This window comes from Kogia breviceps, chromosome 17 (assembly GCF_026419965.1).
Source record: "Kogia breviceps isolate mKogBre1 chromosome 17, mKogBre1 haplotype 1, whole genome shotgun sequence".
Taxonomy (NCBI): domain Eukaryota; kingdom Metazoa; phylum Chordata; class Mammalia; order Artiodactyla; family Physeteridae; genus Kogia; species Kogia breviceps.
Genome location: NC_081326.1, coordinates 63,414,118 through 63,431,101, shown reverse-complemented (window position 1 = coordinate 63,431,101; position 16,984 = coordinate 63,414,118). Strand labels below are relative to the sequence as shown.

General features: G+C 48.6%; 1 protein-coding gene across 10 annotated transcripts in view; it reads left to right on the top strand.

Annotated features, from left to right (window-relative positions):
- The window catches only part of MTSS1 (MTSS I-BAR domain containing 1), a 157,407-nt gene that overhangs the window by 124,190 nt on the left and 16,233 nt on the right, over positions 1-16,984 (top strand). For all 10 annotated transcript variants that reach the window (XM_059043419.2, XM_067017470.1, XM_059043416.2 and 7 more), the window contains exons 6-7: positions 361-435; positions 16,421-16,578. In XM_059043419.2, coding sequence (XP_058899402.1) covers positions 361-435; positions 16,421-16,578 — 233 coding nt within the window. The remainder of the gene's footprint in view (positions 1-360; positions 436-16,420; positions 16,579-16,984) is intronic.

The following is a 16,984-nucleotide window of genomic DNA, read 5'->3' as shown; positions in this document are numbered from 1 at the left end:
TGGAGCGCTGTGGACTTGGGCCTTGGGAAAGTAGATAGTACTGAAAATATTTCCTGATACTTAAGCTGAGAAATTGTGAATTTTGAAATTTTTATTAAAATGTTCCCGGGTACCATGTTTTCTCAAAGCTGGTATGAATGTATACTGTAGGGAACGCCCCCAGTGCATTTCATTGGTTTTCGTGTTCATAGCCCCTTTGCTGTAAAATGTCTTCATGGGATTTTTATCATTTCGTATTCCAATAAAGCTATTTATTGCATGTCATGGTTTTTGCTCTGGGTGATGAAAGTGGTGGCTGTTGCTAAAGTGTTTTCTGTTGAGCTAAGTGGTAAAATTGTTCAATATTCTGCTTTCTCTTAGAATATAAAAAAGCTCGCCAAGAGATAAAGAAGAAGTCCTCAGATACACTGAAACTGCAGAAGAAGGCAAAAAAAGGTAATTCTGCAGATTCTGCTGTTAATGTGTTACTTGGGGAAAGTGAGCTTGTGCTTGATTTTTCTTTGAAGCGGAAAGTGTTCAGTCAGACGGCCTTACATGTAATGGTCCTGTGAACAGATAGGAGCTAATAGAATCTATCAGAACTGAAGTCCCCAAGTGCAGAATATCTATTTAATTTGAGACCCTTGCAAAGTTGTACTTGACTCATTCCTTCCCCCCACCTGGTCTCCAACATTTGACAGTTTCCATGCTTATTGTACGTTGTGATGAGACCTATACATTTCTTGGAAGCCTCGGGATAATGCATAAAAGCCTCTTTGCAAATGTTGTGTAGTAGTTATTGCAGAAATTATGTCATTTTCTCCTCTATCCTCCACAGCCCATAATCTCTGAAACCCTTTTTTAAGTCTCCTGAGAATGTTAGAAAAGGCTGCAGTAGGAGCGGGGAATCGTTGCTGTGCAGGGAGATTTTTCATGGTGTTCATGAGGGTGGGAGCTGGATACGGGAAATGAGCCTGCTGGTGCAAGATGCCCCTCCTCTCCCCCAGCTGATTGTCATTTGCAGACCAGTTAATTCTCAGATCCATGACCCAGCTTTGCTCTTCCGGCTTGAACTGGGAGTTTTAAGAGAAAAATCTAGCTCCATCCACTTTGAAAGCATTCATAACATTTAACTAAGACCTACCAAGATGTAGGGACTCTCTCTCGAACTTGAGCAGGTGACATTCCCTCTAGACTAATTCTTCTTGTTACCATGATTTGGAATTTGCTGCATCACAACTGATAAAATGGGTCGTTCCCCACCCCCATCAGGATGCTCTGTGGGTGGGTAGTAGTTAGCGTTTGTTTGAGACAACAATTTTTTACGGAAGAAATCCTCAAAACCAAATTTCCTCTTTCCTAAGCAAGCAGTTCTTATTTGGAATTAAACATCTGGAGAGAGGGATTCTTTGGTAGAAGAGGGGCGAGGACAGGACAAGGTTTTCAAGCTTTGGCATTTCTGAAAAATGTCCCTCCGGTTCTTATAATAACCAGGAGACCATTTCAAGATAAAGACAGCAGGATATTCACCCACGATCAGTTTTTCTGTTAGCATTGGCAACATTTGTTTCTTTTAGATGTGTTTTCCTGGTCTTGGTGCTTCTGTAGTTTATGTTCTATCTAACTCAGGTGCCTCAGAGCTAGCATTTGACAAGTGGAATAGGGTTTGTGGCCAGTAACATTTTAGTGAGTCTAAAGGTAAATGTAAATTAAACTGCCACCATATTACATTGAATCTGAGGTTCCATAAAAGAGCAGGATGGTAAAAACTTGGAGCTGAACTCGACCTAGTTGACAACACACCAGCTTTGAGATAGGAGAGATTAATGAGTTTGGAGAGAGGTTCAAGGAAGATCTGTGGCTTGGAAAAGGTTTGGGAATTTGGTGAAAAGGATGAGGTAAGAAAAAGTAGCCGTTTTCCTTTCTCTCTCCCAGAGTTTTCTTTTCAGAGGCCTTAAGTTCTTGGCTGCAGTGATAATCCTTTTATCTGAATTTCTACATGGAGGCCGAAACAATCTTCATCTGTGACTCAAAGTCACTGGCATTCTCCAGTTATCAGAATTTGGACCTACAGGGGATGCCTGATAGGTTGATTGCAGTGCAACACAAAAGGAAGTTGCTGGTAATTAGACTTGCCCAGCTCTGCTTTGGCTGCCTAGAGAGGATAACAAGCTTCCCATTAAGGCGCTGGGTAGAAAGATTCAGGACACATGGAGGTGCCGGACTGTATAACGTGAGGGGATGCTTCTGGTCCTGGGACTCGGGAATAATTGGCTTTTAGTTGTGAGGTTTCTTGGGGGCACTTGGGCCTGAAGGCCGAGACAGTAGAGGCTGTGATCAGGGGTTTCTGAAGCATCCATCTTTTCAGCCCCAGTTGTATATCTGATGGTCTTGGGCACCATATCCTTTCCAGACAAGGTAGCAGTGATGGTGTTCTTACTCCAAGTCAGATCAGTAGCTTAGAATGTTCTGGATGATTTTCTAGATACTCTAGTGAACAACCAGAAAACAGTTTTTGTTTCTTTCCTTTATAAAAGAATTTTTTTCTAAAATATGTAAGTGCCTTTTAAACCTCACATTTGTATATTTCTGGGGTGAATGGAGCTTTCTAGGAGGTACCAGAGTTATCATTCTGAGTGAATGTTAGGAAGTGCTCTCCTAGAAGCAGTATGGCCTGAGAATGGAAACCATACAAGCTAAGGACTGGGAGAAATCTGGTTATCTGAGGCTCCCAGTTATTTTGGGCTCTGGTTAGCTGCAGTTTCCCTTTTTGCCTCAATGCCTCTCTGTCGGTTTCATCTCCCTCAAGTGCTAGCTTCCTAGACTCTTGACTTGTAAAGTGTTGGTAGTTCCTTCTGAGATTTATCCAGTGCTTTGGATACATTTTTTTTTTTTTTTTGTCCTGAGAGAACTGAATCTGGTTTATACAGTGCAATAATCACTTCCTCTTAAATATGTTTTCAGAAGGTCATCAAACAGCTTTCTGCCATCCTTTTTCCAAAACTGTGATCTTTGATCTAAAAAAATCTTCTGACTCTCCTTTTCAAAGTTTAAACGCCTTTATGCATTTAAGCATGGTTCTGGCACTTGCCTTTGACCTAGGCAGGCACATGTGGGGTGTTATTTTTGTGTGTGACTAATTTACCTTAACTTTCACTCTGCAGCTGTATCACCTTTTGCCACATTCTTTGTTTGACTCTTTTTTTACTATACTATAGAAGGGCAATTTGTACTCTAAAGGTATTTAAATATCACTGTCAAAAAACTCTTAATGGTTTTTGGGGTTTGATTAGACTTTATCTTAAAATCATTTTAAAACAACTTGACATGTGCTCCAGCTGTGGGTGAATGTACCTATTTTTGTGGAAGGCAGGCTACTGAACACCTACCGGGCGATGGTCCCCGCCCTCCGAGAAGCTCCAGGCCAGCGCCCAGGGTCAGTGCATGGGGCAGAGCCGCCTTGTTGAGTGGTCACGGGAACAAGACAGGGGCAGCCAGGAGGGTGGGGAGGGGGTGTGGAGCTGACCCGGAAGTTCCGAGTGGCGTCTCTGGAACCCTCATTGAGCCCTGCTGCTCGACGTCAGCTCGAGGTCCTAGAGCTGGTTGTGAGCCAACTGGGGGACGTAAGAGAGGATCAGAGGTGGGAACCATTTTATGCTGTTTGCCCACTTCTGCCACCTTACTGTACAGTCAGTAAGCCTTATCTCTCATTTCGTTAACTCCCGTATTATTAATTTTAATTAAAAAATTAATTATGGTAAAGCCTTCTGTTTCCATCTGTAACTACTAAAAGTTTGTCAGAGACTTTGAAGGAGGGAAGTGGAACATTCTAATATGTTAACCCTTGAGCCTGACGTTGAAATAGTTGTTTTCACCAGAGGCTGCAAAGCTAATATTATAAACTTAATAAACAGACTCCCAGAGTCCCATATTAGCATATTATTTGCTATTATACGAAAATTATAAGTTCTTTAATTTTTTAAAAAAAATTTTAATTTTCATTTTCACCCCAGCTTGAACTCTCGATCCTGGTTTCCCTAGTTACTTTTCAAGTTACAATAAATCACACTTGAAAGCTCTTCTTGTTAAACTGTCTTAATAGGCTTCTTAGAGGAATATAGTCTTCGTCTCTCTTTTTAAGAAAAAACCTTGCTGCATTCTCTAGGGGTGCTGATTACTAACTAGGAAGATGTCTGTTTAGATGGGAAGGAAGGACTATTAGCAGGTCAAGGGAGGGAACTTGGATTTGCAGCTCTTGGTGGATGTGTGTTTAATCGCCCCAATGTAAAATTGGGTGGCAAGCCACGGACTGTTTTAACACATGAAAGAAAGGTAAGACTGCTACTCGAATACCAGTTTGACTTTATTATTTTCCTTTTTGTGTCAATTGTGTATCCTGCACTTTCTCACCGCACGCCCCCCCCCCCCGCCAGTGGACGCTCTCGGTAAGTCTGTCATCCTGAATCTCTGGTGGCTGGTCACGGTGTGGTCCTTACTGTGGGCTTTCCGTGGTTGTCCAGACCTATGCTAGTTGCCCCAGTTTTCCTGCCAGTTCAGAACAATCAATGGTGCCTACTTAATCTTCCATAACTTAAGAAAACTCGTGTGTGTGTGTGTGTGTTTCAACCAATCATTTTCTTTCTTTGAAGTTTGGCCCTTTAATGGGTTAGCTCAACATTCTAAGAGCCTTTGCATCCTCATAATTCAGCATTAGACTCATGGAAAAAAGAAATACAGAGTGACTTAAACCCTCCTTTCCACAGGAAATAAATATAACTATACATACATATCTAAGTGTATATGTGTGTATTTATGTCACAGACAAAACGTGGAGAGCTACGCTAAATAACTCCTCAAAATAGTTCCCAAATCGGATTTGGTTGTATTAAGCTTGCCACATATCATTAACTTTGTCCCCCCAGGACCATACAGTTTTTTCAAAACCAACCATTTGTTTTAAAAAAATCAAAAGTATTTCTTATTTCAGCAGAGTTTGTGGAATGCTTCATTTCAAAGGTATCAGATCTTCAGATTCAGTAATCAGAATGATTCTTCTTGACTGAAAGTTGACCCTCATTCTGTGGGTGACAGCGCTGCTAAAAACCTCAGGTCGCTTTCAGTGTCTCGTGGCCGTCCCCGTGTCTCGGAAAGGTCTGCCTGTGAGCTGTCCGTGTAGTTTATCTTGCTTGCGTGTGCCGGAGTGTTCTCTGAGCCTTTGCACCGAGCAAAGCTCCAAAGAGGTTTTTGCGTCGGATTCTGTCACCTACGATGAACCCGAATCACACAGGTCCCCTCTGACAGGCGGGGCTGGGGTGACCAGCTGTCGCGGGGGACACAGCTCTGCCTCCCTCCCGTCACGTTGATGTTGGGATAGTGTTCCCCACCTTTTAAAGGTGATAATCCTCTCCAGTCCTCAGTGCTGTGGCTCTGTGACAGCTTGAACAGTTTTTAGTGCACCTTTGGGAGGAAGGTAAGACACAGCCATTCTTTTGCTTATCGTGATAAAATTCATATAGCATAAAATGCACGGTTTTAACCATTTTAAAGTGTACATTTCAGTGGCTCTAGTGCATTCTCAATGCTGTGCAACCATCACTACTGTCTAATTTCAGAACGTTTTCATCACCCCAGAAAGAAATCCCTTTCCTTTTATTTTTTGTTGTTGTTGTTTTTGTTTTTGCGGTACGCGGGCCTCTCACTGCTGTGGCCTCTCCCGTTGCGTAGCGCAGGCTCCGGACGCGCAGGCTCAGCGGCCATGGCTCACGGGCCCAGCCGCTCCGCGGCACGTGGGATCTTCCCGGACCGGGGCACGAACCTGCGTCCCCTGCATCGGCAGGCGGACTCTCAACCACTGCGCCACCAGGGAAGCCCTCCCTTTCCTTTTAAAGCTGTCGTGCCCCATTCTCCCTCCCCCAGCCTGTGACAACTGTTCATCTGCTTTCTGTCTCTATGGATTTGCCTATTCTGGACATTTCGTATAAATGGAATCATACAATATGTGGCCTATTTGAGGACACAGAGTTGTACTAGAACCTTTGCTTGAAAGCCTGGCATGAGTCTGGAGTAAATGGGGCGTGGGAACCACGCAGCCTTTTGTGACTTAGATTCTGCTCATCTTAGGGAGAATCTCTGCGGCCCCCCTCCAGCTCCCTGTCTTGCAGGGGCCCGTTCACAGCGCTAAGCCACAGTGACATATGATTACAGCAGTGAACTTGGGCGTAAAAACTTCAGAAAGCTGTGTGGCTTGAAGCCCTCATAAATTTTAGTTTACAAGTTTTAAATCACGTTTGAACTTGGAGATCTGTATTTTAACAAAGTTTCATGGTAGTTAAAATGTCCTGGTTTAACAGGAGAAGAAAATAATACGTATATACAGAACTTTCCCTCTGTCAGTTAGAAGTATTTACCTTGAATCTTGCATAAGCAGTGACTGGGGGCCTCCACAGGGGAGAAATTTACAACTCAATAAAGTGTAGGGAGCCAGGGATACGCTGCTCCCTCCAGAAATTGAGACTCTAGCGGAAGGAAACCAATTATAGTCGGTCCTTGGTATCCGAGAGGCATTGGTTGCAGGACCTGCCTCAGACCCTGAGACGCTCGAGTCCCACAGTCCGCCCTCCATGTCCACGGTTCCGCACCTGCGCATTCAACCAAGGATTGTGAACACAGCGCGCGATCCGTGGTTGGTCGCGTCCACGGATGCGGAACCTGTGGATTTGGAAGCCGATTCCACATTTATCGGAAAAGATCCATACGTAAGTGGACCCGTGTTATTCCAGGGTCAGCTGTAGTTTAGTCTGGTGGGCTCAGCACCGTGATGGGGATAAGCAGAAGGTGTAGCAGCCGGGCAAAAGGCGCAAGGAACCCGTGTGCGCTTGGTGTGGGGGGGTGGCGAGGAAGGTGAAGAGGGATCCGCTGGCGGAGGATGGGACGAGGGCTGCTCAAGGTAGAGGGGACGGCGTGAGCCATCACCATGTACACGGGCGCACCAGAACCGTGGGAGAGGTGACCATGCCGCACGGGGGGCGTGCAGGGGATGCCCCAAGTCAGCTTTTGGGGAGACTGCCCGTTCCACCTTGGGTGGACTGAGAAACCACGGTGACACCCTGTGTCAGCCTCAGCTAGCTGCCTCCAGATGTTTCTATCACTCGGCCCCATTTCTGATCAGACCCCATACTGGACTCACCTTCTCCACCCATCACCCTTCTTTCCTTCCATGCGGAGAAAGCCAAAAGCCTGTGCGATGCTGAATCCTTTCCACTGGCGCAGTGGTTTCTGCGGCCCCTGGCTGCATCAGGGTGAATGTTTGCATTTCCTCACCCATGTCTTCTGTGCTTACAAAACGGGCAAAAAGCGACTCTCGGGATGCCCCAGAAACTGCAGCCAACGAGTGCATCACTCTCCCGGCCTCGGTGGTGCAAACTGAGTATGTCTCAGCCACCTCCATCCACTCCCCCTTTGGTTTTTGAAAAGGAGTGTAGGCCTGGGAGCCCTCTTGCCCAGAGGGAACTCCCACCTACAAAGCGGAAGTCTGGGTTATCTGTTCGTCGGGCACGGTGCAGAGGCTTCTTTGCCCCGTTCCTACTGCCGAGTTAGGGGAGGTGGAGGAGAAACAGACCGCTCAGAAGGTGGTGTGGCCTCTGCACAAAGAGACCCTCTCAGCGGTTGAGCCCGGCTGTCGTGGATGTGCCTGCAGGAGCGGTCAGGAATTGTCACGCCCCCAGGACCTCCCGGGCCCTGGAGTCAGCATGGAGCCAAGCGCGGCCCACCCTGTATTGCCGGTGATCTAGGTTGCAAGACCCGGCCCTGGAAGAAGGCAGCGACCCCCAGAAATCTGCTCTGGATGTTTCCTCCGACCACCTCCCCGTGATGCGTGTCAGCTGTCTGCAAAGGGACAACCGAAAATAACAATGGTCCTTTCTGAACGCTGACGTGAGGTGGTGAAAAGAGCTGGTCCGTGATTCCAGGAGTCTTCCCCACTTCCCGCTCACCTCCAGTGGGCATCCCTGGAGGGGGATGGATTGCCACACCAGGGCGATTGGGAAAAGGGTACTTGGAGCCCAAGCCAGTGATTGTTCTGTATTGGAACTAAAGCTGGAAAAGTTCCTTCTGAGGTCAAGGGGGTGACTGTAAATGCAGACGGGTGATCACTTAGACCTGCAGGGGTTGTTTGACCACTTGTATGTAGCCTTGCGGTCTTTGGATATTTAGATGCAACCGCCCATAACATAGCAGTGAAGATTATTGAGTCACTGCTTCATTCTAGGCTTGGGAAAGGTGTTATAGGAGTGCACACATTTAATTATGCAGGAAATAATTGAATGGGTACAGTTTTACTAAATGGGGCAACCTGTGTGAAATGGACTTTTTAATGAGTCAGTGTTAGAGAACCACAGCCTGACACAAAGTTCTGACCCTAGAAATGCCAGGTAAAGCAGTCAGCAGAGAGAGGAGAGAGAAGGGAGAGGTCAGTGGGTGATGCAGCCGACCGTGCCAGCCTGTGCAAAAGGGCCGATGGGGGAAAAGCATAACGAAGGGGCAGCCAGACTCCTTCTATCTTAGTACAAGCAGCAGTGGTCAGACTTTACTTTTTAGACCCCGGGTGGCATGCGGAACGCTGTACCTAACTGCAGTCAATAGAGATGTTGGAATCTAACCCAAGAAGTTCCTGAAAGGGACTGTTGCATTTTGAGATGAAAGCATGTAGTCCTCGGAGGCCAGGGGACTCATTCGTCATACTTCACACCAGGGAATTCTAGGTAAAAACAGACCCAACAGATCCCCCCGGAGGCCCAGAGCTACAAGCTCCCTTCCTTCGCAGAGCTGGTCTCTGGGAAAGCCTTGCCCCGGCGCAGCTCATCAAGTGCCTTGCTTGTGGCTCTGGCTGCAGGCAGCTGATTGCGGGAGCGGAAACAGATGCCCTGAAAGGTCCCTGTGCATGACGAGACTGTTGTCAAGGTTTGGAGCCCTGGCTTCCCTGTGGCTGCGTTTAGAAGCTGGGAAGATGCATTTCCAGTGGGGCGGGGGGCGGGGGCGGGGAGAGCGCACAGCAGGAGCCCAGTGCTTTTCTCGGTGTTAATTTTGCCGGAGGACAAAAGGGACGGACGTGCTTGAAATAGCGATTCCTTGCACAACGTGGTTTTGATTTACCGATGGTGCGGGTGCAGGACTGGATGGCCGGGGTGTAGTCCTGCCTTTCTTGAGTTGCAAGCCATTCGCAGTTTTCGGGGGGGGGGGGGTTAATTGCTTCACTTCCGGCGCCTCTCTTTCACTCATACAGCCCCAGTGACCACCGCAGAGCGGCCCCGTGAGGCAAGCGCGCATCTCCGCTCATTCAGGAAGTAGATACAAAGTGCCTCCTCTGGGCTACACCCCCTTGGCAGCCATGGAAATAGAAGGAGCCTCTGCCCTCAAGCCGTCCCCAGGATGGCGGAGGCCTTTATGTTCTCACATCAGTCCAATGACACCAACAGCGTGTCCTGCAAGTCACATCAGTTCAGATGCTAACTCCCCGGAGTTGGTTTAGCTAAGGACTCAGTCCCGCAAGACTTCCTCCTCTTCAAGATTCACCAGCCACAAGTGGGGGTCTGCAGGCTACCCACCCAGCCAGCCCATCTCAGATTTAGGCTCTCACGTGAACCCCCTCAGGTTTGACAGTTTGTTATAAGGACTCAAAGAACTCAGGAAAGCACGGTACTTATAGCTGCTGACTTCTTATAAAGGAAACCAGTGAGCGTCCAGGTGAAGAGCTCCGTAGGATGCAAGGTGGGACGGAGGTGGGCACAGAGCTTCTGTGCCCTCGCCAGGCACGCTGATGGATTCACTGGAGCTCGCCACTTCAGAGTTTTTGTCGCATTTTATCGTTACGGAGGCGTGCTGTCCCCTGCTGCGGTGCCCCGGGTTAGAAGGAGGACTTCAGAGAGGCTGCGCCACTGCCGATGGCACCTGCCGCTTCCCGAGCGCTGACCACGCGCTGGCCGTTGTGCTGAATGCTCTAGTGAATAAGTCCGTTTGGTTGGTGTTACAGCAAGTGAACCTGGTACTGTTTTTTATATTTAACAGATGAGTGGAAACTGAGGCACAGACTGTTGAAAGAATAACAGAAATTTGAGTTCGTTTGAAAATGTTTAAGTCAAAAGAAAAAGAAAATGGTTAAGTCCAAAAGCTTCCAATCTTATCTGATCAAATCTCTCTCTCTCTTTTGATTTCTGGTTGGTTTTGCTTTGGGGAATCGATCAAAAACTTCTGCAGGATATTAAGAGTAGGAGATAATATATGTAGCGATAATAAGGATAGCCACCTTTTGGTGGAAAAAGAGAATTTGTCACTCCAAATTCTAATCTCCAGCATCACCTTGCATGTCTATTTCTGAAACTGTACCCCCATGTTTTCAGTATTTATATCCTGTATTCCATTGACTTCAGATGCCATCAGTTGTGACATGCACTATTATTTTCTGAATGATGAAAAAAGAAAAAAATGCCGATTACACGATGACATCCCCACTGACTGTAAGACATCTTAATTTGTAAAGTATAAACGTGAAAAAGTGGGCGTCTTCAGATGAAATACGGTATTTGCATGAGTGTGTCAGGGGCAGATGGAAGTCGTTTTGTGGGGTTCCAATGACTTCTCCATATGTCTGTCTGGGGAAAAGAGGACTTCGGATGTGTTCCTGATGGTGAGCTTGGCCCAGTGTCTCTTGGGTTGGTTCTTGCCCGTTGGAAAGCCCTTTGCCTGCGTCTGGCTTGGTTCAGCCACGAGGCTCAGGTATGGGCTGCAGTGTGTGTAGGAGGAGGCTGGGAGGTTCCAGATAATGCTAATCACTTGACTGGCTTTTTGATCAGGCTGTTACTATGTAGAACGTGTAGCCCCTTCCGCCTTGTTCCCAGGGTTTATGTTTGCTGTGAGCATGAAGCTACAAAGAATGGGGGCTTCTGAATGAGAATGACAGAGGCTCTCATCTGTCTGTGCCCATTCCTAGTTCAGGGACTTGCAAGCCACCCTAGTTCCCTCAGTCTCAGTTTCCCCCTCTGCCAAATGGGTACGTTAATTCCTGCATTGAACGTTTATGTGTATGTAGATTAAGGAAAATTAAAATGTAAATGTTGGGAAAATATGGGATCTTGGTTTCATTCCAGAAAGCTTTGTGACCTCTGTCTACTTAAAAAAAAAAAAAATCAAATCTTTCCTCCTTTAGAGGTGCTGCTTTCGCCCATGACATGGTGCCCATTAATCGTGCTTTGCCCCAGGAGCATTTTTTGTGAAGAGAATAATCATATGACTTCCCCTGTTGAGGGAGTAAGGGGCTGCTGGCTGTTGTTTAGCGGAATTCTCCAGCATGAATCCAACCAAGACCTGGAAACCAGCAGGGGAAAAAAAAAAAAATTCTCGAGACTGAGTTGACTTAGATTTTCCAGAAAAGGTCACAAGCAATGCTTTGCTCAGGAATTTTGTCTGGAAGGCCTGTTTAAGGCACCTCCTCTCTTCTCCTGGCTGATGGACAGCCCTGGAATTTGCTCATTTTCCATTGTTAGGCCATTTAAGGGCATGGCGGTTGAGCCAGCGAGCAAACTCAGATCAGGCTATCGCATCAGTGCCTCATTCGTTCGCAAATATTTGAGTACCTGCCTTACAAGCAGGTGTGCCGACAGAGAAGATACAGCACTGAGCAAAAATATTTGTGGTTTCTGTCCTCGTGGGGCTTCCTGCTCAGTAGGGGAGACTCTGCCATCAGTCAAAGAACTGGAGAAATAAGGATAAAATTAGAATTGGGAGGAGTGTCGTGAAGGCTATGTATAAGGAACTTCTGAGAATCAAGTAAGAGAATTTAGTCTGGTGAAAGAGTTCACGGAGGGCTTTCGTGAAGAACTGGGACCTGCAGGATGAACAGGTGCTAGACAGGTGGGGAGGGAGGGTAGATGTGTAGGTATGGGGCCAGACCCTGGAGAAGCGCCTGGGAAGTGGACAGAGGAGGGGAGGAAAGGCAGAGGGTGGTCTAAGAAGTTGACCCACGCATGCCTTGCAGGACAGGCCATGTTAAGGACATTGGACTTTTCTTGAAAGCAATGGGGGCTACTGAAAAGTGATAAGATTTGCATTTTGAAAGGAATTTGGGGCTGTTCTGGGCGAGCTGGTCCCAGTGCAATCAGGGTGGCCTATTAGGGGCTGATAGAGCTGTCAGCCATCAGGTGAGAGATCAAGGTGGCACAGTGAGGGTGACAGTAGCAGAGGTGAAATAGGTGACAGAGTCAAGTCCGTGTGGGAGCTGGCATGGCCAGGACCTGTACTGAGGTCATCGGCAGTGGCTCTCCTCACAGTGCTGATGGGAGGGAAATGAACAGGTTTTTGCATATGAAGTCAGTACCAATACAACTCTGAATTTGTGGACCTAGAAAGACTGTATCTTAAAGCCAGTACATCCAACAGGGACATGGAATAATTTCTCCCACAATAGTTGTTTTTTTTTTTTTTTTTTTTTTTTTTGCGGTACACGGGCCTCTCCCTGCTGTGGCCTCTCCCCTTGCGGAGCACAGGCTCCGGACGCACAGGCCCAGAGGCCATGGCTCACGGGCCCAGCCGCTCCGCGGCACGTGGGATCTTCCTGGACCGGGGCACGAACCCGTGTCCCCTGTATCGGCAGGCGGACTCTCAACCACTGCGCCACCAGGGAAGCCCTAGTTTTTTTATAAATATAATTATATGTTGTGTTAGTGAATTTAAGAAATAAACATTGTGTTTTTAGGTTATGATATATCCCACATGGAAGTGTACTCACTATAATTATAGCAGTCTTTACAGATTATACTTATTTTAGAATACTACAATTTGAAAGTCCTTTAGTTATAACATAATACACATTGAAAATAACTTGACTAATCATAGAATAATTTAAGTTTATATTTACCAGATTAGGTAACACCTGCTTCTAGTCATTTTGCTTTCCTGTGTCAGCGTATTTTTAAAAGTCAGTGTCGGGGCTTCCCTGGTGGCGCAGTGGTTGCGAGTCCGCCTGCCAATGTAGGGGACATGGGTTCGTGCCCCGGTCTGGGAAGTTCTCACATGCCGCGGAGCTGCTGAGCCCCTGAGCCATGGCCGCTGAGCCAGCGCATCTGGAGCCTGTGCTCCGCAATGGGAGAGGCCACAACAGAGAGAGAGGCCCGCGTACTGCAAAAAAAAAAAAGAAAAAAAAAAGTCAGTGTCATTAATTACAGATAGGTGTGTGCCTTATAACTTGTGAAAGGACGTAAAGATATCTCCCCAATTTCTTATAGTTATAAGTTGGTATTGAAAGAAATTGGTACCATTATCAAACCTCCCTCCTCTGGAGTTAAGAACGTGGTGACTTGGTCTGCAGCCCCCTGTGGTTCCTTAGTTGGAGCATCCCTGGGGAGGCTGAGAGGCTTACAAGGAGGCCTCTGGAACAGCCACAACCGGGTGGCCTCACCTGCAGGGCCCGGGGTTGGCCAGGCTGTTTGGAAGGTTGCAGAGACACAGGGAGTTTCATTACCAGAGGGCTTGTATCATGTACACATTCGGTGTATGTGGATTCATCTGCGCAAGCCAGCATTTTATTTATTTAAAAAAAAATTTTTTTTGGCGGTGCCGCAGGGCTTGCAGCATGTTAGATGCCTGACCAGGGATCGAACCCCGGGCCCTCCGCAGTGAAAGCGTGGAGCCCTGATCACTGGACCTCCAGGGAATTCCCAGAGTTTCCTCTATTTTAAGATGCTGGGGAATTCCCTGGTGGTCCAATGGTTAGGGCTCCATGCTTTCACTGCCAGGGGCCTGGGTTCGATCCCTGGTCGCGGAACTAAGATTCCTGATGGCAGCGTGCCGCGTGGCCAAAAAAAAAAAATAGAGAAAACTCCCAATCTCATGGGGCTGGAGGTGCACCCACCTGCCCACCCTCCATGAGGCCTGTGTCAAGAGGGAGCCCTTGCTTCCCTGCAAGTCCCCTGGGAGAATGGGAGGATGCTTTGACAAGTGTCTTGTCCGCTAAAAACTTGTGAAACCTGTGACTCAGGGGCCAGGTAGTGTGTGAGGGTGGCTCTCTGGCATCCTGGCGGAAGGAATGCAAACAGTGACCATGGCAGAGAAACTGGAAGAACTGGTAGAATTATGCGGGGGGGGGGGGGGGGGATGGGAGATGGTGACTGATTAGTGGAGGAATGGGTGAGTGGGTCACCTTGAAGGTACAGCGAGACTTCTCAGGGCAAATTCTCACGTAATGTAATTGTTGGATAAAATCCCTCCGGCGTGGAACTAAACACCGTGCACTGCTGTACCCAGCATACGTCTGTGCTCACCTGACTAGTGAGGGCGCCACGTACGGAGCACGGACTGTACTCGAATGCCGTCGAAGGCAGTTTCGCGGGTGACCTTTGCCCAGGATAGTCCCCTTTTGTGCTAACTTGGGACTTAACCGCTGCCGAAAATCCGGTGACTTTTGCTACTTGGATGTTCTTGACGCCTGGCTGCCTCTGTTTCACAGATGAAGCTTTCTCATCTGCTTATGAGAAAATACAGAATATATTCCTGCATACGAGGCAGTTTTCCCTGACCTTCTACTTTTTTTTTTTTTTTTCTTTCGGTATGCGGGCCTCTCACTGTTGTGGCCTCTCCCGCTGCGGAGCACAGGCTCGGGACGCGCAGGCGCAGCGGCCACGGCTCACGGGCCCAGCCGCTCCGCGGCACGTGGGATCTTCCCGGACCGGGACTCGAACCCGCGTCCCCTGCGTCGGCAGGCGGGCTCTCAACCACCGCGCCACCAGGGAAGCCCGACCCTCTACTTTTTCAAACGGAATAACACATCGCATTTAGTGTTCTCTACGGCAGCGGTCCCCAACCTTTTTGGCACCAGGGACCGGTTTCGTGGAAGACAGTTTGTCCTCTGACGGGGGGCTGGGGAGGGAGGTTCAGGCGGTGACACGAGCAACGGGGAGGCATGGGGAGCGATAGCTGAAGCTTCCCTCGCTCGCCCGCCGCTCTCACCTCCTGCCGTGCGGCCCAGTTCCTAACAGGCCTCGGACAGGCCAGGGCTTGGGGACTCCTGCTCTGTGGCATTCGCATTCTTAAGGAGGGGTACGTGGTGACCGGTGAGGCCCCTTCCCGGGAGGTGAGTGGAATCCAGACCCTCGGCTTGAGGCAGCCGGCGGAGGAGGAGGAGTCCAGTGTCAGAGGGTCAGGCAGCGTGGGCTCTGTCCTGACTCTGCCTGCCTCCCTGAGTGGCCCTGGACAGTCCCTCCCCTTCTCTAGGCCTCCACCTCCTCTGAACTGGGAGCAGGTTTGCTTGGATAACCCCTACTTGCCCCTCCACTCCAATATTCTGTTTAAAACATCTGTGGAGTACTTGTTGTGTACACCTATTGAACACCTACTGAGTACTTGTATACACAGGTGGCATTTCACCGGGGGCTGGACTCGGAGAGTCCAAGCCTCCGTCCTGAAGGAGTTTAGAAGTTCTTCCTCTGGTTCAGGTGGTAGGTGAGCACGGGAGCCCAGTGTGGAGCTCAGGAGCTGGTCTCGGGGACAGTCCCCTTCTTGTCCCCACATCGGGTTTACAGTAGTCACGCCCTCTGACACACTGCCTATTTGCCCGTGTTTATAAAGACTTCAGTAAAAGGCCAGACTGTAAATCTTCTCAGTCCAGGGTCCAAACAGTCTGTGTCACAACAACTTTGCTCGGCACTTGTGACGAGAGCGGGTATAGACAACCTGTAAAGGAATGGGCGTGGCTGGATTCAAATAAGACTTTATAAAGACAGGTGCCTCACCAAGTTCTAGAGTTGTCGGCAAGTCTAGAAATGGGCGCCTCTGCATAACCGGGCTGTGTGGACAGGGCCAGATGATTCGCAGGCATGGGCCCAGGCTCAGCACCCAGGCCCCCTTCAGTCCTCCACCAGCAGAGACCTGACTGCAGGTCTTTCTGCTGCTGGGCTTGTTCTACAGGAAGGGCTTTCAGGACTCTCCACTAGGGAATTAAAGTAACTGCCAAGGTGTCCCAGGGACCCCCCCAGAGCCAAGAGAGCTGATGCTTGCCACCTTTGTATTCCGGGACAGTAACTTCTGTCTAAACAGAGGCTCTTTCATTGAGGATGACCCAACAAAGGCAGCTTGTGCCCATTTCTGGCAACATCCATAGGCCCTCACCTTGTTCATCCCTTAGCCTCTTCAGAATGCAGGTCAGAACGAGTTACCCCAGGAAATTTTCCTTGTCATGAATAAAGCAGGATAAATATGCTCTTTGAGCATTGGAAATTGGAAGTGGCTGGTCCTAGAAAAACAGCTTCTTTAAATCCTTTCTGGGTATAAGTACGTACTTTTTAAAAGTCCTGGATAATTGTGGTTTCTCCTCCAGCAAGGACCTGAGGGAGGAGGGCATTGGTCCCAGGAGCTGGTGTTTCAGCTTGCCAAGCCTGGGGCTTTGTTTCGTTTGCAGGGCGAGGTGACATCCAGCCCCAGTTGGACAGCGCGCTCCAAGACGTCAACGATAAGTATCTCCTGTTGGAAGAAACAGAAAAGCAGGCCGTACGGAAGGCTTTGATCGAAGAACGTGGCCGGTTCTGCACCTTCATCTCTATGCTGAGGCCCGTGATTGTGAGTTAGTGGAAAGTTCCAGAAGGCGTAAACTGCCAGTTTGGAGGAGAGCCTCCTTATTTATCCTGGAGGCATTAAAAAGCTGTGGTGTGTCAGGAGTCATGATGGTGGAGTCATTTTTATGGATGAGTAGTTGTCTGCAAGTTGCTGACGGCTGCACGGCCCACTCTGTGTCCTAAGCACTGATGGTTCCACTTACTTTTTCTCCCCAAGTCAAGAAGGCCCTGCAGAGTGGTTCTCAAAGTGTGGTCCCCAGGCCAGCCGCAGCGCCTGGGAACTGGTTAGAAACGTACATGCTCAGGCCCAACCCAGCCCGACTGAATCCACAGCTCTGGGGGGTGAGGACCCAGTCATCTGGGTTGTAAACACGTCCTCCAGCTGACGTTGAGACCCACTGACCAAGCTG